Here is a 21,951-nt window from a genome sequence, read left to right on the forward strand (position 1 = left end):
AGTCAAGGCGCGGGGCGGCTCCTGCAGGTGTCTGCTGGCGGGTGTGACAGGAGAAAAATGGTGTTTCTGCCCCGCATTTCCGGGCAAGCACGACGGTCTCATCTATGGGCAGAACTGCCGTTCCACCTGGTCATTTTGCTCTCAGAAGAAAAAAGGAATTGCTCCCGATTCACTAGCACACCTCGCTGCTCACCCGGTCACTTGCGTTCTCGTGCGTTCGCGCGGTGTACATACACCCCGGAACCCGCAGCACCTCGAGTGTTCCGAACTCTCGCCGACGGAAAAGAGAGGAAAGGGCGGGAAACCGCCGCGGAAAGGACGGGCAGGCGCGCGGCCTCATCCGCTTCCTGCCTCACAATAACGGTTTTTTACCAGAACGGACGTCACACGTTGCCACGCACCACTGGAAAACGCGCCGAACGGCACACACTCACAGCCGTCCTTCTCGATGAGCGCGCGACGCTGACACACATCGATTTGCGCACGTGCGGCGGCGCGTGAGGCGTAACGATTTGGAGTGACATTTGTCTTTCAGGAGAGACTCGAAAGCCTGGAGGCAATACAAGTAACACAAAAGTAGAGGAATAAGGGGAAAAGGACCTCACCGAGCTAGAGGCGTACACTTGAGCGCGCCCACGCTCGCCCTTTTCCCGTTCGTTTCGAGACCCCGCATTGAAGACGTCCCTGGTTTCTGTACCGATAAATGTCAGGAGCGCGCGAAACACGGGATCTTGTGGGAGTTAGAACGCTAGCAAAAGGGGAAGCCCGTTCACACAAGAGCCGCGAAGCCTTGGTGTCCTGATACGGGATGGCTACTGCGCCTGAGACTCCAGACTCTTGGCGATTTCCCACCGCGCGTCTTTCCGGTCTTGCTCTGGCTTGCCAGTGCCCCGCTGCGCATGCATACTCGCAGCCACGCGAAAAAGGCGCCAAGTCGGCTGCACATCTGGGAAAGCTGCGAAAACTGTTGCGTTTCGCGTGCTTTTTTGCAAGAGCCTCGTGCCTTCCGTGAAAGACACAAAGACGCGCCTTCCTTGTCTTTTCAGAGGCCCCCAGAGAAGGTGAAAACGTGCTTTTAAGCGTGCTCGAGGGTTCCGTAACTTGAGATTTAGATGCCGTCTCGCGAGAACGGCATGTGACCTCGGGCAACACAACCGAGGGGAAGAGGGCAAACATTTCTGCATCTCGCTCAGTCGGAAGCCGATTTGAGCGGCATCTGTTTTCCGGGATACTCGATCAAGCCGACCTTCTTTCGTTCACTACAGTCGGAGTTCCACCTTCATCCTCCCCCTTGGAGGGAAATTGCTGCATGAGGTTTCGCGTAAACGCTGACTACGCCGCGTTGTTCGCGTTGTTTTGGTTCAGAAACGGCGCCTCGCCAGCGAAGCAAACACGAACTCCAGATTGACTCTAGTGGACCAGCTTGGACGGCGTGTAAAAGAGGAAGGGGGAGGTACATACAGTTGGGTCGAAGCCGAATCTAGAGAGGTGACAGGAGGCGCAAACTAACGCGTCCGAAAAGGAGGGTAGAGCCGCGCGCTCTCTCGTTTTCGGTCGTCCCCTGTCTCCGTTCTGTGTCGTGTGTTTCGCGTTTTTCTCGCCTCGGCACTTCGTAGGCTTCCTCTCCGTTTTCGTTGCACCGTTCTCGATGCTTATCCTCTCGTGCGCGGCAGACCACTCTGTCCTCTGCCTCGGATCCTCCCTTACCGACTGCCTCTCCTCCTTGCGTGTGCCGTCTCTCTGTCATCTCGCCTTACCTTTCTGCTTTTTCCTTGCGTCTTCCATTTTTTCTCCGGAATTTCTTCCGTTCCTCGTGCCGTCGTCATGCCGCCTCGAGGAGTGCCCGCCTGTCGCCCCCGCGGGGAGAGGCGGCACGACGACGGCTCTGCCGACGGCGCGGCGTCCTCGGGAGGCGTGGGTCTCCGTCGCGCTTTTGTTCCAGGAATGATTTTGACGAAGCAGTCGCTGATCCCCGTAAAAGCTTCGCCCGCGTACCCTGCAGGCGGAGGGCGAGAGAGAGGCGCGGGCTCGCCCTCTCGACCGCATGCCCCGTCCTCTCGCTCAAACGACTCTCTTTCCTCGTCTGCTTCTGGCCTCTGGGCGCAAAAGTCTTCCTCTGGTCTTTCCGGCTCTGCCTCTGCTCCTGACGCATCTTCCTCGAAGGCGGGGTCAGCAGACCGCAGTGCGCCGCGAGGCGCGTGGAACCGAGGAGACTCCAGCAGCGAGAAGCCGGGGCTGAGCAGCCTGGGAGTTGCTGCAGGCTCTTGTGGAGGGCGGGGCGAGCGCGAACAAGGCCGAAGGCTGCGTGAGCGGAGAGGAAGAGCCGACGAGCTGGAGAGGGAGGCGCAGACGGCACAGAGTTCGAGGGGAGAAGAGCGCGAGACGAGGGCGTCGGACGCGAGTCGCGTGAACGACGGATCCGCCTCCGGGTGTCGCAGAGACAGCGACAACCCTTCGGACAAAATGGGGCGGAGGAACAAAGCCGAGGGAAAAGGAAAAGAGACAGGAGACAGAGAAGGCAGAGAAGACAGAGAGAGAGAGAAAGAAACGAAACAAGCGGGGAAACCCGCGACGGAAGGAGCCACCTCCGAGAACGTGCAAGCGACGACGCAAGCGTACAAGGCGAAGACAAAAACGAAAGGTAAAAAGGAGCTACAGAGAGAGAGAGGCGGGCACACAAATGGAAAACGGCAGGCTCGCGGTCTCTCCAGTGTCGCGCGCTCTTGTCCTCTTGCTCGCGTCTTCTTCCCTTCTCTCCTCTTGCCCTACGAGCTGCTGAGAGCCGCCTCTCTTCCTCGTTTCTCTCCATCCTGTGCATGCAGTTTAAAGGGGCTTTTGCCTGTCAATGCGGAGCCTCTCCTTTCCAATGTCTGCATCCACAACACACCAGAATCTGTATCTCTTTTCCCCTCGCTGTCTTTCTCGCTGTTTCCCTGTTTGGAGTCTTTCTTCGCTTTTCTTTTTTTCTTTCCTTCTTTCATCGCCGATCCGCTGGACCTCTCTTTCTTGCCTGCAGTCGCGGTGCGCCTGCTGCCGCCGTCTGTGCGAGAGGAAGAGTTGTTCGCGCTCGTCGCGGAGTCCGTGCAGGAGAAAATCGCCTGGACGCGATTCGTCCCTGGCTGCCAGCAGTAAGAGACGGAGACGCCTCTCTCCGCAGCAGAGACGGCAGTGAAGCAGAAGAGGGAGAGAAGACGGCAGAGCGAGAGGGCGAAGGAAAACGATGGGGGCGGACACAGCGAAGAAGGCGAGACGAAAGAAGACGCTGTGTGCTTGGCAGAGGGGGGTGGGAACAGAGGAAAAGGCGTGGCCCAGGGAATGTCTCTTTTTTGTGAACTGCAAAGATGCGCCCAAAAAGCGATTCCGCGAGAGAGCCAGAAGAAGGAAGACAAGGGGCAAGGCCGTGTGATTGCTTTCCCTTTGTTCTCTCAGCAAACCTGGCGAATCCAGTCGGAACAGCACTTGGTACGTCAACTTCGCCGCTGAAGAGGACGCGGAAGAATTCATCAAGAGTTTTCACGTAAGTCTGTCTTGCGATGGAGACGCAGTCGTCTTCGTTCGTCTTCGCCCTCTCTCCTCTTTTCTAGCCACTGATTCGCTCCGTGTTCCTTCTTTGTTTCCCCTTTCGTGGCTTCCGCCATTTCCTTTACCTAGACCGTTCAGGCGCATCTCATTCTGTCGCTCCTTTCTTTTCCGGCTCTTTTTCTTCTGTCTGTGCCTGTATGTCGTCTCGTCTTTTTGGTCTGCTCACCGGCGCGGCGTCCCGTCGCTTTCACGTGTCGGTGCGTTCGGCCCGGCTTCTCCAGTCATGCAGTACCAGATCCCAACTGAAGCTACTCCGCACGAATTACTCACGGATCCAGCTCATAGGGCCATCGCTCTAGCGCCTCCTGTCGCCATTTCTCTCCTCCGTTTTCTTTTTCTGGATTTTTCTTTCCAGGGAAAGGCTTTCGTCGATGAACGGCACAACACCTTTAAGGCAGTTGCTCGCCTGGCTCCCTACCAGAAAGTTCCTCGAAAAACTGGCCCGGACCGCCGCGAAGGCACCCTCGCGAATGGTCAGCGTCCATCTCTTTCCTCATTTCTCTCGTGCTCTCTTTTGTCTTTGCCTCCCCGCGTCTCTTCCAACCCTTGTTCTACCTCATTTCCCTTCCTCTTCCCTTTCTCTTCTCTTTCTCCTCTTTTCACCTGCGTTTTCTCTCTTCCTCCTCATTCGGTTTGGGTCGTGCAGTGCGCTGTCACTTTTGTGCTGTTTCTCTTTGACTCCTCGTCTCTCCGTACTCTCTCCCCCGTCTCTGCTCTTTCTTCCCTCTCCGGTTCCTCATCGCTCATCTTTGGTCTCTCCCGTCGCCCGCCGCGAGTCTCCTTTCAGTCCGCTTTCTTCACGCGCCTCTGACCTCGCGGTGCGTGTGCTGGCCGTCATCCCTCCTCTCGGCTGTCTCCCTGAATCGCGCATCCTCAACCCCCCTCTCCCCCCAGGTTCTTTTCTTTTTGCAGCTTTTGTGTCCTCTCCAGTTTTTTCTTAACTCTGCACATGCGTTTCCTCGTGTTGTTTTCTTCAGATTCTCTCTATCTCGACTTCCTGCGGGCTCTCAATGACGGTACAGCATTTGACCCACGCGCCGTGCCGCCTGGATCCGAGGAGCTGGAGCCTGTCGTCGACGGTGAGACTTTTAAACTTTTCTCCAGAAGACGTCCTCTCTCGCGAAAATTGCGGCGCGCGTGACCGCCTCGGGCCGCTTGTCTGATTCTTTTCTTCTGGGTGTTTGCTGTCTTGTTGCCAAAAAGGCTGGAAATGATACCTCGCATTTCGCCTGGCCTCCATTCGTCACCCGCAGCGAGACAGAGACGGACTCGGGGGGACGGGTTGCCTCTCTCATCCGTTTCCTTGTCTCGCAGATCCTTTCCTCCTTTTTGCTTGAGCCTAAACCAGGGAAGCACTGCACCATTCGTAGCGCCCGACGGGACTCTGGCGGCTGTTGTTTTGCTCCCCTGTCGTGTTTTGTTTCCTTTTTTCTCTCGTCCAGAGAGACAGACTTGGGGGGACTGGCGCGGCACTCGAACCTGCCGGCCTAGCGTAGCTCGGGCAGCGCTTTTTTCATGAGACATTCGCGGATTCGTGGGAGTCTGTCTCTTTTCCGACTCGCGCTGTTTCTGCCATTCAGACGACGGAATCACGCTCTCTTCCCTGGTTCTCGCGCTGCGAGAGAAGTACGGAGTCAAAACCATGGTGAAAGTAAGGCTGGAAAACACATCGTTTTTCACCGCTCAAGGAAAGCAGCCCGTCTCCGGCGCCGGGTCGTTGCCTTCTTCTCGCGGGGGATTGGACACCGCACATGCTGTTGGATCCAGGCCGGAATGAGCGGCGGGGAGGGGCGCCACAGCTACAACGCATGTGAAGCTAGACTCCTTGGTATACGTGACAAAGGGAGATTCCCAGGTTTCTACAAACTCTTTTTTCCGGGGAGTTCTGTCTTGATACGATTCGTGTCGATGTGCGGGTGTTTGATGCCGCAACCTGCAAAGAAGTTCCACAAAGAAGTATGAGTAGGATCAGATGCTTGGATACTTTTGCCTACGCAGTTCTTGGGACTTGTGCTTTAGAGTTAAGAGAGAAAGGCGTTGAGGTGCCCGTCGAGGTTTTGATATTTCCCAGTATACCTGCCTCTAGGCTTCGACCTGTGCAGGTATTAGTCGTAGCTGGAAAGCCGTGCTTCCAGTCGATACCCGTCACTTTCCGGTAGATGTCTGTCGTAGAGTTACACGCATTCGATTCTCATTGCGATGTGCAAAAAAATGACTATCTACTTGTATACATTTATGGATATATTTATGGATAACTGTGGTGCTGCCTGTGTTTTGGCGTTTCGTCGGGTGTGTTTCTCCAGGAGCTTGACCACCGCTGCTCGGGGTTGCGTTTTCAACTTACTCGGTTTTTTTTTCGTCGTTCTCTCTCTTTCGTGGTTCTTCAGGGGTGTCCGTACACTCTCGCCATGTGGCGCCGCACCTTCTCAGTCGCCGACCCCGACGAAGAAGTGAGTTTTCTCTGCGATGTGTCTGTCGCGTCTTCCCCTCGCTGCTTGCGTCGGTTTCCTCCACCTTTCTCTCTGGCCTTGCTCTTATTTCTCCTCTATTTCTCTTTTCGCTCTTCCTCTCGATTGGTTCGCCGTCCCTGTGTGCGTCGTAGTCTTTGCCCGCTTCGCTCGCGCCCTCGCCTTCTTCCTCTATTTCGTGGAACTTTCAGACGGAAACGGAAGAAAGAGAGAGCAATTGCGAGATGTGGACTCGTCTCTCCGCTGCTGGCGTCTGCTTTGGACTTCGCGGAGCGTTCGGCCCTCCATCAAATCGACGTTTCTGCTCGAAACCAGGGATGTTCACAAAGTCGGATTCGCCGTTGTGCATTCCTCCGATCCTGTCCCTTCACCGCTGCATCTCGAAAAGACGCACGAGCCGGAGGCTCCGGAACAAGAAAGGCATCGAAGCGTCAAATACCAAGCTTCGGCTGATGCTGCATTCTCTGTTTCACCCGTCAACTGCCCTTGTTTTTGCGTGTTCTCGCGTTTTCCCAGGAACGCGCTTCCTCTCGTACGACCTACGAGTCTGAGAGAAGAGACGCGAACGGAGAACTCGGCGTCCGCCGACGTGGAAAAGGACCAGCGCGAGCGGGACGAGAAACCCGTCGCATGCAAGCTGCTTCCGCGCCGAGTGTAGAGACAGCGGCTGCCTCGGGAGAGACGGGACTGAGGCGGCAGACGCCAGGTTCCTCTGTAACGCCCGCGATATCTGCTGAGGCGCCTCGCCCGACTCCCGTACGTCTTTGGATTTTTGCTGCAATGCTCCCGAGGAGAGGAACAGAAGGGAGGACGTACGATGCGCGGGCGCCTGGGGCGCGTCTCTCCGCGTGATGCATATGGGCGAGCCTGTGACAGGCCGGATCCTTTTGAACCCCAGCAGTCCAGGACCAACGGTAGAGGAGGAAATGGGGGTGGTGCAGTTCTCACAGAGACTCTGCGGAAAGGATAGTGACGAGAAGGAATCTCTCTCTCTGGGACTGGGCTATTCCCGTGCGGCTGATCGACAGCGAGGAGCCCTACGCCCGATAGCAGCTGCAAGAATCGAAAGCAATGTGCGTTTGATTTTCGCCAGCAAGATCATTGGTTGATGTACAGAGATCCCCCGGGAAGAGGTGGAGACTGTTTCCGTATGAGGGTAAAGCGTGTCTTCGCTTCCCATCTTCGAAGCCAGCCGACAAACAAGAAACCTTTCTTCAGTGCTTGTCCGTTTCACCTCGTTGCGAAAGGGGAAATTATGAAGACCTGCGAGTCTGTGCACGCGGGTCTGTTGACCGCCGTCTTCGCTTAACGGGAGAGGGGAAGGAAACACAAACACGCACTGGCAGGAATCAGGAGCGAACAACGACGCTCGCAGGGCTGGGAATTGTCAGTGAGCGACAAATGTCTCCTTTCTCCGTCTAAAGGGTGGAGCTTTTTTGCGACTGTGTGTAAACCGACGCTGCGTCGGTGCGTCTGTGGTTGTTTTTCTTGCGTCCTTGTCCAGGCCGCAGGCGCGACTGGCAGTGGAGCCCGAGGAGGAGTCTGGCGCGCTCTCTTAGGCATTCAGAAGAGGGCGACGACTGCCGGCGGAGCTGAGAAAGCCGAGAACGAGGAGGCAGCGAGGTCCATCTCGGGATAGACGAAGGAAGAAGGCGGAGAGAAAAGTTGAGTACGGAGAGAGTCGTCACCTCGTGCTTGGAGAGAACAGCAGAGAGACATAAAGGAGAGAGAAAGGCAAGAAACTGTCGAAACCAGAGGCGTCGACGCGAGAAAGTTGTCACATACGGAGAACGCACACTCCGCCGCTGCACTAGGGAGCCTTGCGCGGCATGTTGTAGGCAAGATGTGACCTAGGTGCGAGGCACTTTCGTCACTTTTTTCCCTGTTACTTACCCCCGTTCACACACAAGTAGTCGTTTTCATCTGGGAATTTGCTTTTTCTCATTCATGTGTATGCCTCCCTTCCGCCTGGCTGTGTCCCGTTGGACGTCTCTCTGTAGGGATGCATAGCCCTCTATGTAAATCTTTTTCTGCCGTCTCACTTTCCATTCCTCCATCTGTCTCCCTCTTCTCATATATAACAGCGGGACAGAACACAGTACAGATCGCTGTATATTCCTGTGCACGTACACGTAAGTAGCGGTGTAGATTGGAGGATGGGTGTACAGTGCTTTACTTACGGCGATTTTTGAGTTCGGGGGCAATGCGTTTTGCTCTCAATTAGCGGCACCAGGGTTTTGGCGGTTGGAGCTTTTTCTGCGAAAGAAAGCAACAAAGCAACTCTGGGAAACATCGGGTCACGTTATTTCTGTCTTCTTCTCGACTCCCGTGGTGCCGAATCACTGCATGTTTTTGCGCCCCCCTTACACGCGGAACAGACATGTGTGTAGCGTCAAATATGATGCAGACGAGTTAACGGTAGACAATGGAGAGATGCGTGTGCGTCACAGAAGGTGTGGCGAAATTATGTCTCACAAATTGCTATAGGTTTTGTTTCCCGGTGTCCCCGCCCGTGTGCGGAGGAAACAAACTCACATTTCTGATTTTTCCATACGCCTTGCAAATCTCGGAGTGAAGCGGCAGATCCCAGTGAAGTGGCAACCACGGTCAAGGGAGACTCTTGTGGAGAAAGTGGGTTTCGTTAGGCAAGTGTTCTCCTGTATACTGAGCAAAAACAGACATTCGCAAGAAAATGCCTGCCGAAAGGAACGCAAAAGTCGCACGTCGTGCGGATGGAGAGCTAAAGCACCGTGAATGAGCAAACCGCCTAGTCCCATCACGTCTTGAGCTAAAGCACCGTGAATGTGCAAACCGCCTAGTCCCATCACGTCTTGGAAACGTGCACTCTCCCCACTCGACCGTGGAAGACATCGACGGGAGAAAGGTCAACACCGCATGGGGGAAGGGTTGTCTCGCAGGAAATAGCGTAGACATTAAACCGACAGGGTTACCACTTAATCGGTATAGAAACTCTGGCTGTGCTTGTTAACTGAAGACTAGAGTATGCATTTCACTTCTTTGCCCGGACATTGGTCCCAAATCGCCTAACACAGATGACCATAACTTTTGCTTCTCGGAGCGCAGGGCAGACTACAAAACGTCGTGTTTTGTCAGTCTACCGTTGCACAACAGAGTCACGATTTGGATCGTTGGGTTCACTACACCGCAACTGGCATCGTAGTACATCGATTGCATCATACTGTTACCCGTAAACTTTACTTTCGTTGGTCACATTATGAGTAGATCTGCTGACCACCCCAACAAATAAGTGTACATTACAAAGGGAGTCCAATTGGTTCAACGGACTCAACCCTCGTCAAATGAGGTTTTGTGTTTCCTGTCGACGTGACGCATGTGTAGAACAGTTGTCCCACGTTCGCATTCAAGTTCTTGGCTGACCTGACGCTTGCGACAACAGATGATAAAGGTGTTTCCTTTGTGAACGCATCCGGTCAGCTATTTGCTCCTGAGAAATGCTAAACAAAGAATCCGTTGTGTGAGTGAATCAACGACTGATCGAGTATGAAACAGGCTTACCAAGCGAAGGATCTAAATATCCTGCTGCATGGCAGCGCGAATGCAAGGACTGGTTGGAGTGCTGGCACACCAGCCAGCGCATTCTTTTAATAGTTTCTGCGAGAGTGACGGAATATGTTGCCAACAGGCGGAACGCAGATGCAAAATCGCTGTCATGGACCAACGGCGCTAGTACCAGTCTCGACTGTGTTGTGACCTCTTGGTTCCACGGCATGTTGGCGGGCTAGCTCACTCCGCGGGGATGCTTTTCGCCCCAACTTGCCACGTCAGTCACCAAAGCTGGGTGCACTCTACCTTTGGAAACCAGCTCAACCCTGTTCTTTGTCGTTCTGTGTTTGAAAACTCGTCGAGAATCAGATGCATGATGGGCCACCCCTCACTCTTGTGCCTGAGAAAGGAGTTCGTTTTTCTTTCGGTCCATGACCAGCTACGCACGTTCCCGTAGCGCGGACAAGCTCCCATTCTAGGCAGCTCTCCAGTTGTCACTGCGTTGGCGATCAGCGGCTCTCACGCTTGGCCGTTGTTTCCAGCCTCCCTTTGTTGGGTTTTGCCGAGCAACTTGCTTCCGTCATTTCCTTCGTTATTCTCACGTCACTTCCCTTCGTTGACATGTCTGGTTGCATCAATTACTGAGCTGTCGAACAGAACGAAGTTCAGATTGGTTCTGGGAGCCGTGGCTCATATTCCTACCAGTAATGAGGAATTGTGGCCTCATCGCGATCCCGGTCTTCACGCCTGTAATTTGCATACGAAGATGAAATATTTTTGTTTGCATGGTCGTACCATATGAAATTTGGATGACCATTTGCCGCCGCGCGATGATATTTGTAGGCCCATCGTGAGCGTCTGATGAAAGGGCCAGCCAACATCGCCGTCCAGCGTCGTTCTTCAGAGCATTGATCGAAGGTACATGATTTGAATTTTGTTGGACTGCTGACATCTCTGTTCAGTTGCGGAGGCGCAGTGCGTGAGGGCTTTCCGTTGGTTTCAGCGATGGTCTGTCGCGTTCTACAAAGGCGTTCCGAGCATACGATGTTTGGGAAAACATTCAGTTTCCGATGGAGGACACAGGACGTAAGGTCTGGAAAATCTCGCCACATGGTTGGCAGGATGAACCAGTCACACTCTCCGTCTTTTCTGGGGTTACTTCCAGCCGGTCTCGTTTTTCTGTTGTTCGGCGTTCTTTCATCATGCGCCCCTACATCGGGAATGCAGAGCAATGTCATAAGCAGGCCTTTTAAAGCCCACCGCAGTGAGATGCAGTTCTCCTCTCGTAGTAGCCCGGGGGTTATGTTGCCGCTGGGCGCAACTGCTGGCATGCTTAGCTCCTTCGGTGAACAGGCAATGCACAGTGTTGGAGTCACGAAGCAGAATCCCTGGACAACGGTGCCTCCATTTTCTGACTTCATGCAAAGGTTCAACATTCCGCAGGTTCATGGTAAGCACTTTTTGTTCAACGCCTGAGCTGATTGCCATAATGTTCGCGACCCTGCCTTATTCATCTGAACGTGATGGTGTGGGGTGCCCAAGTTGAAGGTATCGTGCGTTACTGGATGTCATCGAGTGAATATATAGTAGTGTTAGTGTGCATCTTCATAGCACGGTTCCGCGCTTTGGAGTATTATGTGGATCTGCTGGTATACTGTTGAACAAGAGCTACCGCGCAGTCTGTGGTTCATTGTTTTTTCGATATTGACATACGAATCTTGACTGCGTGTTGGCTGTAACGCGCTATCATTCACCTACAGCCGATGTTAGCTCAGCTTTCTAGTCTGCGAATTCACGGGCTCCTTCGGACTCCTCAGCATCAGAAGGATACCACGCAATGTCGATTGCCCTACAGGTTCTGGAATTTTCGTCGACCTCGGTCGCGACACTGAAGGTTACCGGGAGGTGGGGGGTAAGTGTCCTGTTTTCGGCAAATTCATACGAATGCATCAGCCGCCTGGATACTCGAACAATTTCCTCGACGACGCCCCCACCAGTAACGTTGCCGCAAGGAAGCCGTTACCTGGTGGCTTCAACAATCCGCAGGTGTACACCTCGGGCCAGAAGTTTTCACCTGTTGACGATGCGCTTTTGCGGAACAAACTCGGTTGTAAGAACATAAGAGCATGTTTTCAACGACCACATCTTAGGTGAAAGCTGTCCCCCGTTCACTGCCAGTTTTCTGCATCCATCTGGCAGCGATATTCCATGAGGTGCACGGTGATTCCCTCTTTGCTGTGTTTCTGTTCGAAGGTGCCCACTGCCAGGATAGCGACACACTTTACTGAAGGGAAACTCTATCAGTAACATCCCCCGAGGAAACTGGCACTGGGATCTGTATCATCCCGCATGTGTATATGCCGGCATAGATTTTTCACATCTAGCCTGGGACGTATTGAGACCGTCTCCTCGGTGGTCGTTGTGGGGGCACTTGAGTGTGGTTCTAATGGGCAGGTCACTTTGCTGCCGATCGATTATCATTCTGGCCCTTGTTTGTCCTGTTCAGCCTCGGGGCCAAAAACAGCGATTGGCCGGTGCGCCTTGTATGCCTACTCGACCACTGCCGTCAACCCTAGCAATGGTTCCACCAGCAAATACAAGTATCCCTTCGTCTACGACGCAGGATCAGAAAAATGCTTTGTCCTTTCCATCAGCGCCCAACTGCTGAAGGGCGAAAAGTATTGCTCCGTCGACGGATCACCCAGTGGTTTGACGTGGGCCTGCTTTGAACCTGTGAAGGAAACAAGTACTGCAACAACGTTAGTGTACGGATCTGCATTTGTGGGAGAAGACGACCCTGACGCATGGCAATTGACTTGTCGTAAGTAGCAAAGATTCACAAACGAATTCTTTTGCGCCGTACTCGAGAACTTTTCTCGCCCCTAGTTGTTAAAGATAAGCAATGAGCATTGCATTGATTCCGATTCTGCGAAGTAGTTTTGAGCTAGGATAAATCAGGGGGACTCTTTGTTGTCGAACACGGGAATGACGAGGCTGAGGTATGGCGAGGGACGTCAGCCCAAACGGCCGTAACTGCAAACTCAGAAGCATTCGGAGTAGCCGAAGCGAGCGCGAGGCGGGTCGACAGGATCGTGCCGGCCGTCCGGCACGTCTTAAGAGCTCGCTTCTACGGCAAGAGGCTGCGGTAATGACGCTGCTGTAGCTGTTGTGATGCCATGTGTGTCGAAAACATATGGGTGTAGCGAACAACGCTGTCAGAGATGCGCTCTTCGGCAAATGGGAAAATGGTCAATGCATTCCGTTCGACTCCAATAACTCAGTACTATCGATGCCAGTGACAACCAGGGAAGATTGCTGGAAGCGAGTCTTTGCGAATCCCAGGGTCGCATCCGACGCGCCGACCACTTACTCGGATACGGCCCAGAACAACTGGGACGATTTTTGGCCAGAGCATCAACAGTCCAATCCCAAGTCAGGTTAGAAGTATCTCTAAGAGAACTAGTGCCGGCTTCAATGCGCTATGGCGCAACCTGAAATAGCCTTCCTGGACTATATATGACTACCGTCTGTTGTGTTAGGTAGTCGCTGCAGTGCCTGACTGTGACAGATATACTACCGGTGAAATATACAGTGCTGAGTGACAATACAGGTTTCGATGCGCTTACACGCCTCTGTTTCAATAAGTGTGTCATCGGAGCCCAATACTGTCGCTATTCGAGCCAGCCAGAAGAGCGTTTTCCCGTGTGCAGGCCTTTCGTTTCTCGGTTACAACGGACTGAGGAATGTAGCTCCAACCTACCTATGTCGCTATGCGAGCAGCAAGCGCAGATATTTCATGCGTGAGTATTTGCTTGTCTTTCTTATTAAACTGTGACGTCAGGTGGTGTGGGCGCAAACTGGGCGAACTTCTACCTGGAACAGGAGAGGGGCAAGGCGTTGTGCGCGATCTTCGACCAAGTACCTGACTGTTTTGCTCCTGTGAAGGGGGCAGTTGCTTACACTGCCTTAGGCTCCTTGACAGAGGTCAATCTTCCCCAGTGTGACCCGGGTTCCGTTTCTCCTACTGAGGGCCCGTGTAACGATTGCGTCAAGGTGGTAACCGAGTAAGTTGGAGATTCCCTCTACACTGGCCCGACAGGGCGAGTTCGCGTTGTCACACAGAATGATACGGTAACCTGAAGCGTCCGGATCCTCTTCCTTTAAGCTTTTCTTGAATCTGTCTGAGTTGCCAGGCAGCAGAACATGTATTACTGTCGTCTTGCTTTGGAAGGACTTAACACGGTGTATCGCCGGACCATAGTGGAGAAATCCCTCGGGCCGTGCGCGGTGTGGGTCCACCTGTTTGTGCGCTGGATTACAATGTTGAAGCTACGGGGATGAGTACTCCAACTTTCTCTTGTTCGGATTGCTAGTGATAGCTTACAACCCTTGTCACTTGTTGTTTGCTTAGATGCATTGGGAACGAGTTCGTCCAAACTTCCAAAACGTGTTGCACCGCGCCAGAGATTTCCCCGCCTCCGCCACCGGAGCCGCCTGTGCCTGCACCACAGCCTCCTACAGAGCCGCCTGTGCCTGAACCTGAGCCTCCCGAGATGGTGCCGCCACCAGAAGGGGATGGAGGTGGCGGGGCCTCCGACGGCGACACTGAGGAAGACGAATCCGGCAGTAAGATTGGAGAGCTACCTTGGGACCGTCTTGACTGCTCTTGCAAATCAAATTCAGGTGTATTATTCTGAAGAAAGAAGCGCTGCAGATTCTTTATGTATCTGCATCAAATGCTTCAACTGAACATCAGAATTGCTTATGTGTGGCTCCATTCACAGGCCAGAACACTGCAGCCATCGCCGGCAGCATCATCGGGGTGATCCTATTATTAGCTCTGATAGGAGCCGGTTTCGGACTGTACTACCGGTAAGTCATTGCATTAAAACGCTGGCAGGGTGGGGTGTCCTTTCGACAGACGTCGTCCTCTTCGTGAGCTCTCACCGATGCTCTGTTCATTCAACTGTAGAGAACATGACGTACCTTTCTGAGACACCGCAACCTCACATTGATACATTGGAGTGGGATGTGATTCGCGTTTTTCCCATACTGACTGAGCCTCTGACGTGACGTCGGTGTGAGGTCGCTGCTACAAAGTATTTCTGCGTGACCGGGGACCCGGCGAACCGGGTTTTTTCGTGTTCGGCCAGTCTGTCTGGTGTTCAGTGGCGGCGACGGTCTTGAGGCACATGATGTACGCCAATTATGCACGCCTGGGTAGTGCCGGGAATGCTCTTGAATGTCATGCGAAGAGGAAAAGTTTCACGACGTGACACCACCATGTCTGTTCAGTGCACAAGCCGAGACATACACGCACTAGCATGTGACTCTGCAACTGTAGATGCAGCACTACAGTGGCTATAGTATAGTCCAGGTGACCATGTACAACGGTTCCACAGACCACTAGACAGACCAACGTCTGTTGCGCGAAGCAGATTGTCGTGGCACACAGCGTCTTATTGGGCACCTGTTGTTGTGTCTGACACGGCACGCTTCTCAGGAAAGAGAGAGACCCCCAGGCCGAACAGCCTACCGTGGAGGCTGCTGGAGGTAGACAGGTGCACAGGCAAAGCGATTTTGCAGTGCCACCGGACCATTCGTGGTGGCGCGGTAAGCATTTCCACGAATACAAGCTCTCGTTTTTAGGTAGTCATTTAAAACGTGTAGTGCACCGTGCCCAATATATATCGGGTCCTTGTTTCTTGCAGGCGGGTTCACCAGGAGAGTTTCCTGAGATTGCGTCCTCTGCAGTTCTAGAATCGGTGCCACACTCAGGTGCGAATATGTAGATATTAGGGTGACGGTTTTTTATAGATATTCAGAGAGCTTGTGTACACAACTCTGGAGGACACGGGGTCTCCATGACGCAGTGTCACTGCTTTCGTGTTGTAACCTTACGATATGTTTTGTACGCAGAGGGAGACAGAGAACAAGAGACGCTCTTGGGTTCCAGAGCCGTGGAAGCAGACTACTAAGCGTGTGGCGTGCCACACGGACTCCTAGCCTTTAGAGGGATGCGTGTCAATCACCGCGGTTTCTTGGTTTCGAGTTCGACACGGTTGTCAAATGTGTGTGCTGCTACATTGTTTCCTGCAATGACTGCAATCGTGTGGGAGAATTCAGGCTTTCTTTCTCCGGAACCCACTCAGGAGCAGTACAGTCCGAGTCTAAAGACACGCATGGGGCACACTTTGTTGAAACACCCCTGTTTGTGTGAAGCCGAATTGTGTGCTGACGAATGGATGGGGCCCGTTGATTCGCCGTTGGTGAAGTTACTCTTTCAAGCGAGATTACGATATGCAACCGACGGTCGAACGACGACGTCCGAGAGGTTCAACTCACAGTTTTAAGGAGTTTCCTTTGGATGCCGAAGACGGGAGGGGCACATGTGTGGCTCGTCTTCCCAAGGAAAGACATCGTCCAAAGGAGACTGCCTATCGATGCCGAGAGATGAGCTGAGAACTAGTAGTTGCGCTTTCGTTAGAGCAACGAGCAATCGTAGACACTCCAGTCATCAGTCCTCTTCATCCAACTTACATCGAACAGCCGAATATCGATAAGAACCGATAGTGCAGCAAGCAGAAACTGAAAGAGAAACTCGACAGTTGAGCTCAGCTGGGAAACTTTCCTACGATTGTATGGGATCTGGTTCGCGGGTACGAGAGTAGACTCATCTTCGTGGTGGATTCTGCCTGGATATTCGCCAAGAGAAGCTGGTTCTGCAACACCTTCAAGCGATCGGCTTAAACATAGAAGTTTTGATAGAGCGGCTATGGAGCAGGGAGAAATGGGTCCAACTTCCAGGCGTGTGGAGTGCGAGCACCAAAGAGGCGGCGATAGCGCCGGCCGTGTTCGCCCGTTATTCGGTAGCTATGTTTTGTCTCATTATATCTGGGCATCTTATTAGTAAGGATGGCGCAGTCAGGCACACGGCCCGTGGCCAGGCTTACGAGTCCCGAAAATATTATGGCAGATGAGCGCGAATCTGATGTGCAGCCTCAGCAGCCGTGGGCGGGTCATTTGTCCTTGTTTGAGGGGCCTTGGAGAACCCGTTCACGGGCAGATGCTTTAAGTGTGGAAGTTTTCTGCAAGGTCTGGTGTCTTCTGTCGTGGAGGAGTGGTTGAGGTGATCCAGAAGAGCCCGAAGCGACACGGAACCCCTAAGTATCGACAGGGCGGTAGGACAAACTACCAGCGGGAGTTCCGCACTCATGACTTTTCTCTAGAACAAAGCAGACAAACCGAAGGCGGTATACGTGGTGCCTCACGAACAAAGAGGAGTGGCACTACCTGCGACATATACTGAACACCGCACCTCTGCGGTATGTGTCCCTGAGCATTATTCACACCGAGTGGGGCAGGTCCCCAGACTACTGGCATATGACGACCCCCTCCCCAACGATGCAGAAATGACATATCATTAGCTTATGTGCTACAGTTTTGCAATATAGTTTGGTCGCCTGGCGCCTACCTGCACTCGTACACTATGGAGATACAATGTCGTTTTCTTGCTGAAGCAGTCCCCATTTTAGTTCCAGTTTTCAGGCATGGGAGCTGGTGGTTCGCTAGACCGAACTAATGTCACATTCAAGAACGTCAAAAGATTGTACCTGGTCCGTGGTTCCGTCAATAATGCCCCGGATTGACAGCTGTCCTGCAAGGTTAACACTGCGACAAGACCTGCCCAATCTCGTGGTCTCCCTGGAAAATATAGTATGTATCAGTGGTACCGAAAAGAAGTGAGTTTACCGTATTTCTACTGTGTATCAGGAAAATTTAGTCAGGCTGCAAGTGATGTCTTGTGGCACCGCTACAGAAAAACTAGGGCATTGTAGAGCGGCCTCCGTGCTACTTCCACACCTTCGATTCAGCTGTCAGTTTGTTATTTGGAGCGGGTGCTATTCAAAGCAGAATGTAGTCCTTGTGCATACCGGAGTGTAACAGATCTCCAAACATGACAGCGGGAGCATCTGCACCAATTGTACTGCACGACTGGGTCATATTATTGTGAAACTATGTTTATAATGGCGGCCCGCTGATGTCATTTCAGGATTGCTGATCTGCTCTGAAACCTTTCCCCGTCATGCAACGCTTGCTTCTGCCGGCCAAATGAAAAAGCCTATACTTTCGACCAACAGTGCTAGGGAACCCAATCGAACTATGGGTCCCGGTGAGTAATTGCTCATGTTTCCCCTACGCATACTTAAAAACAGGCTGTGGAGACACCGTTGCTTGTCCCCCTTATTGTTTGATAATATAAACCACAGTAATCATGACGATCGTATGAGGTAGGCGGACAAATCGATGCGTGCGTAGCGAGCCAGTGATTTTTTTATGGATTTTCTTAAGCCACTGGTAACAACCCACTGACGCAGCAGCAATACATACTTAGGAGCTTTTCGTGAAGGACAGCTGCGCGGCTCTGCTTGTCAAAAAGCGGCTCTGCTCGCTTCCGAGACCCATATATTAGCCATATGGCATATGATGATATTAAAAAAAGAAGCAGTTACAAGGGGATTACAGAGAGACAACAAGGCGGTCGCCACATGTTTTTGTTTTTCGACCATGATCGCCACAGCATCCCAGGAGATAATTCGAAGCAGATAAACTCGAAAATCCTCGTTCTCTTAATAGCAACTGTTGTGCGCTGAGGGAGACTTCACTGCATCTGGTCAGGATTGTCCACAACTTCGGAACCATGCACAGCTGATGCTTCCTGCATCGGAGAAGAAAGGGCGCGGACGAAGCGAGTGGTCAATATCTGCCGGCATGCGAGATCCATCCGGCAAAATGCAGTGCGCGCTCATGCTAACGAAATCCATTTTCCCGGTGTGTGATACGTAGAGGCAATTATTGTATATGTAGTCCACACCCGGATGAGGAGGAATGTATTTTACCTCTTCGGGAGTGCGATCCGGCTTTCCCTGATCAGAAAAAGAAAAACAAAAAGTCATCCGTCTCAAATTAGTGTTCTGCCAAATATGCTTATGTTTGCATGGCAGCTATTACGCCCGGCTGAACGCTTTTTGCGTACCACCGATAACGAGCAGGAAGCTATAGCGGCAAAACGCTACGGACACTTAGAAAGCGACGTTTGTGGGGTGAAATGCGTCGCCACAGGTAAACATCGAATCAAATGCCAGTTGTGGCATGGGTAGTGCGGAGGTGGGGATAGCGCTCGTTTTTCTCCGTTGCTCAATCATGTGCACTAGATGCGCCGTGAATCCAAGAATGGGCTCGCACATTCACGCCAAGAGGGCTCAAGATGGCCCTAGTATTCGTTCAGCAAAATAAGGTGATACTCCGCCTTACACTGCGTTTCCCAAGCCACCAACCTGTGGCACACGGTTTCACCCGTTCACCACAGCCGAGAACGGAAATGGATATCTTCGCGTGATATAATCAGGCAAGGAGCCAATGCACACCGGACAAACCCTGGATGTCCGTATGGGTGTCGATAGCAGGTGCTTCGGGGTTTGCTGTAAAACTGCAGGAGTCGTTCAAAGATCTAAGAAGCCTATTAGGATGGCGATCTCACCCGCATCTCGAGGTATTCTCTCCGCAGGGACTGGTAGTGGTCAAACGGCCACAATGGGTACAGCGATAAATCCCAGATGTTCACGCTGATCTCTCCGTCGGCTGCAGAAACAGGGTCAGATGAGTGTCACACACAAAAGAAGCCTTGAATCCCTATTTTCATTGCCACGTCTCGTGCTGTGAAGTAGCCAAGTCACAGGACGCAGAGTAGTCACGGCGGCGATCAGAGAGCGTCGGTGACATTGATTGCTGAATGACCGGACGGTATGTTCCACTGATATTAGAGGTAGATCAAATCAAGGAGGATATGCGCTTCAGAGACTTACGTCCCGTGAGTTTGACTCTGTAGTCGCCGCTTTCATTCGCGAGAGCAACTCTTTCGTCGTTAGCCATTTCCTCAAGAAGATTCATAGCCGCCACGGATATCGAGGAAGGTGCGTATCTGAGGCTGGCAGAGCGTGAAATACCCGACGGCATCGAAGTTAGGGTTGCTTGTCTGACAGGGTTTTCCGGCGCGGCTGCTGATGGCATCCCGAACGAAGCCTCACGAGAGAGTTGGTGGGCCAGCGATGTTTGCGGATCAACGCCACTCTGTCGGGTTGGAGAGCGCTGGGAAACCACCGTGGCCCGATGATCTGCAGCAGGCTGGCTACCGTCGTTTGAAGCCATCTTTGGAAGTTTCTGTTGTGAACGCGCTGTGCCGGGTCTTCGAAATCGTAACGGAGAACAGGAGTAGAGGGGGCGGACCAACTAGCGTGGATCACGGAGACAATTTCCCCTAGGTAATGAATTCCACGCTGGGGCGTCTCTCGGAGGCACTGGCAGCTTACCAAAACACCTGCTGTTCAGACGGTCAACAGAAAATGGACTGGGGTTACGCTGAGCGGCGGAGATGAAGTGCTAACTCAACAAGCGCGCTTGACTCACACGCCTCACCCTAGCTCCTTGCGCTGGATGCGTGGAGGTGATGGCGCTCAAAATTGAATCACACCAGTCGGGCTGCCGTTTTCATAGAAATGATACTGGTTTCACGGTAAAGGGAGAAAATATGCAGGGAAAGGCGGTAACCGCGTCACAACGGTTTTTTCGCCCGTGCCGAGGCGGAAGGCCTGTGTAACGCGAGGAAGAACACGGCTTGTGGAAGGGAGTTCTTCAAGTCCTCCACTCGAAAGAGCGGACGAGATATCACACTCTTCATGCCCACCAGCTTTCGTGCTGAAATACGGTCAAGGAGAATAGGAAAGACTTTGGAGGTTTTATACAGACTAATCTTTCGCTCGCTGGCGGGAGTCCCGGCTGGAGTCTCGCTGTTTCAGGGACTCGGATGAACTCGGCAATAGGCAAGTGCAGTCCGATAGCACGCGTGTACCGACGGTGTGAATGGAAGAAGAAGGAAATGACCTTCTAATGCGGGATAAAAAACTGGAGGCGCACGCAAACGCTCTAGGGAGGATTTCGGTTCAGCCACACGAGGAAAAATCGCCCAAAACAAGATACCGCTGCTGCCGGAGCGGTTTCAAGGGAGCGATGCTCCACGTCCCCGGTGTGACTCGACACAGCGAGCTGGACTATTCGGACGGGGTCAACCGGCATCAAGCGTGGGAGACATAACACGCAACGCCTCGGTAGTAATGTGCTTCTTTTCCGTGTGTGCGTGTTTTTTTTTGACAGAAGCCGCAGCGAAAATAGTTGGCAGGAAAGACCAAAGCCTTGATATCCAGAAACAGAAGCAATGATCCAGGAAGTCGCTACTCAATGTATAAGAGGGACGGATTGCTGTGTTACAGCCAGTTAGTCCGTGCAGCTGGGACTGGCCTTCTGGTCGTCGAACGCAATAAAACACACACACGCGCCTAGTTTGATGGTTCTAAATTCTGCTGCTACCGAGTGATTAACTGGATGTTTTATTCACATGTTGGTCTTTCGAATATTCGCTGGATACCAGCGCCGAGCCGCTCAGAGTCCCGTCGTGTAACGTTCTTCTTGCTGTATAGCGAGTGGATTTGAGGGATTACCGACATCCGCCTCAGCAACAGTTGGTCTCAGTGTGCACCAGCTTAACGTGTGCGTTCAGAAAAACGAAGGACTTTGCCCGAGCAAATTCTGTAGCGCGGAGAGTTAGAAGATCTCCTCGTAGCAGGGCAGTAACCAACATTGAGGACCATATTCCGTATTAGATCTACTGATGCACGGGATTATCACTAATCGTGGGGGGGTTCGTTGCGTCACTGCGGGTAACAGCTGCCTGGCAATGCTCTTCCCAAAATTGGCGCGTCATGCTGTTTCGATTGATATACTCGTAAAAAAACCACCATCCCAACGCTTACACACAACATAATGCGTACATCAAGCTGGAAAGCATTCTGGTGTATCCGCTTTGTCGGCTTTTTGCTGCGCCGGCACATGGCATCGAAAGATGAAGCCGTTGTTCACTCGTGCGGAGCGCCACACAGAATAGATAGGCCGTGCTGGACAGATCGAATTACTTTTCTTTGCGCTCGGAAATAGAGTAAGCTTAGGGAGGCGCACTGAGGAATCATCGCACGTGATTTGCAGAGAGACGTGCCGGGGCGGGCGAGTGGAGGGCCTGCCGTAACAGTGACAAGAGCCTTCCTGTCAAACTAAGTGCTCACGGTGACGTGCACGACACACCTGCCGACATGCTCCATGGGCAATGTGTCATCCCGCTATGATTCACTTGTACCTTAGGAGAAGAGAAAACACACTTGCCTACAATCTATAAATTTCTTGCCAAAAAATCGTCCCCCCCCCGCAGGCCCGAAGGCAGCGCTGTCTCTTGCCGATCATCAAGAAGAGGGTGAACTGCTGGCCTGCC

At 52.7% G+C, this 21,951-nt stretch overlaps 3 protein-coding genes across 3 annotated transcripts; 2 read left to right on the forward strand and 1 right to left on the reverse strand.

Annotated features, from left to right (window-relative positions):
• Positions 1-1,824: 1,824 nt before the first annotated feature.
• On the forward strand, positions 1,825-7,689 carry NCLIV_058400 (hypothetical protein; the record flags this gene model as incomplete). Its single annotated transcript, XM_003885396.1, has 9 exons — positions 1,825-2,641; positions 3,017-3,128; positions 3,430-3,517; positions 3,938-4,055; positions 4,560-4,661; positions 5,163-5,233; positions 5,970-6,032; positions 6,567-6,806; positions 7,555-7,689. The coding sequence occupies 9 exons, from the start codon at positions 1,825-1,827 to the stop codon at positions 7,687-7,689; spliced, it is 1,746 nt and encodes a 581-aa protein (XP_003885445.1).
• A 3,242-nt stretch (positions 7,690-10,931) lies between these two features.
• On the forward strand, positions 10,932-15,553 carry NCLIV_058410 (uncharacterized protein; the record flags this gene model as incomplete). Its single annotated transcript, XM_003885397.1, has 9 exons — positions 10,932-11,025; positions 11,431-11,685; positions 12,082-12,396; positions 12,857-13,012; positions 13,417-13,639; positions 13,987-14,201; positions 14,360-14,447; positions 15,079-15,128; positions 15,495-15,553. 9 exons carry the CDS (start codon positions 10,932-10,934, stop codon positions 15,551-15,553), a joined length of 1,455 nt encoding a protein of 484 aa, XP_003885446.1.
• A 2,684-nt stretch (positions 15,554-18,237) lies between these two features.
• Positions 18,238-19,784, reverse strand: NCLIV_058420 (conserved hypothetical protein; the record flags this gene model as incomplete). Its single annotated transcript, XM_003885398.1, has 4 exons — positions 18,238-18,339; positions 18,476-18,502; positions 19,117-19,217; positions 19,442-19,784. 4 exons carry the CDS (start codon positions 19,782-19,784, stop codon positions 18,238-18,240), a joined length of 573 nt encoding a protein of 190 aa, XP_003885447.1.
• Between the last annotated feature and the right edge of the window lie 2,167 nt (positions 19,785-21,951).

Source organism: Neospora caninum, chromosome XI (assembly GCF_000208865.1).
Source record: "Neospora caninum Liverpool complete genome, chromosome XI".
Lineage (NCBI taxonomy): Eukaryota > Apicomplexa > Conoidasida > Eucoccidiorida > Sarcocystidae > Neospora > Neospora caninum.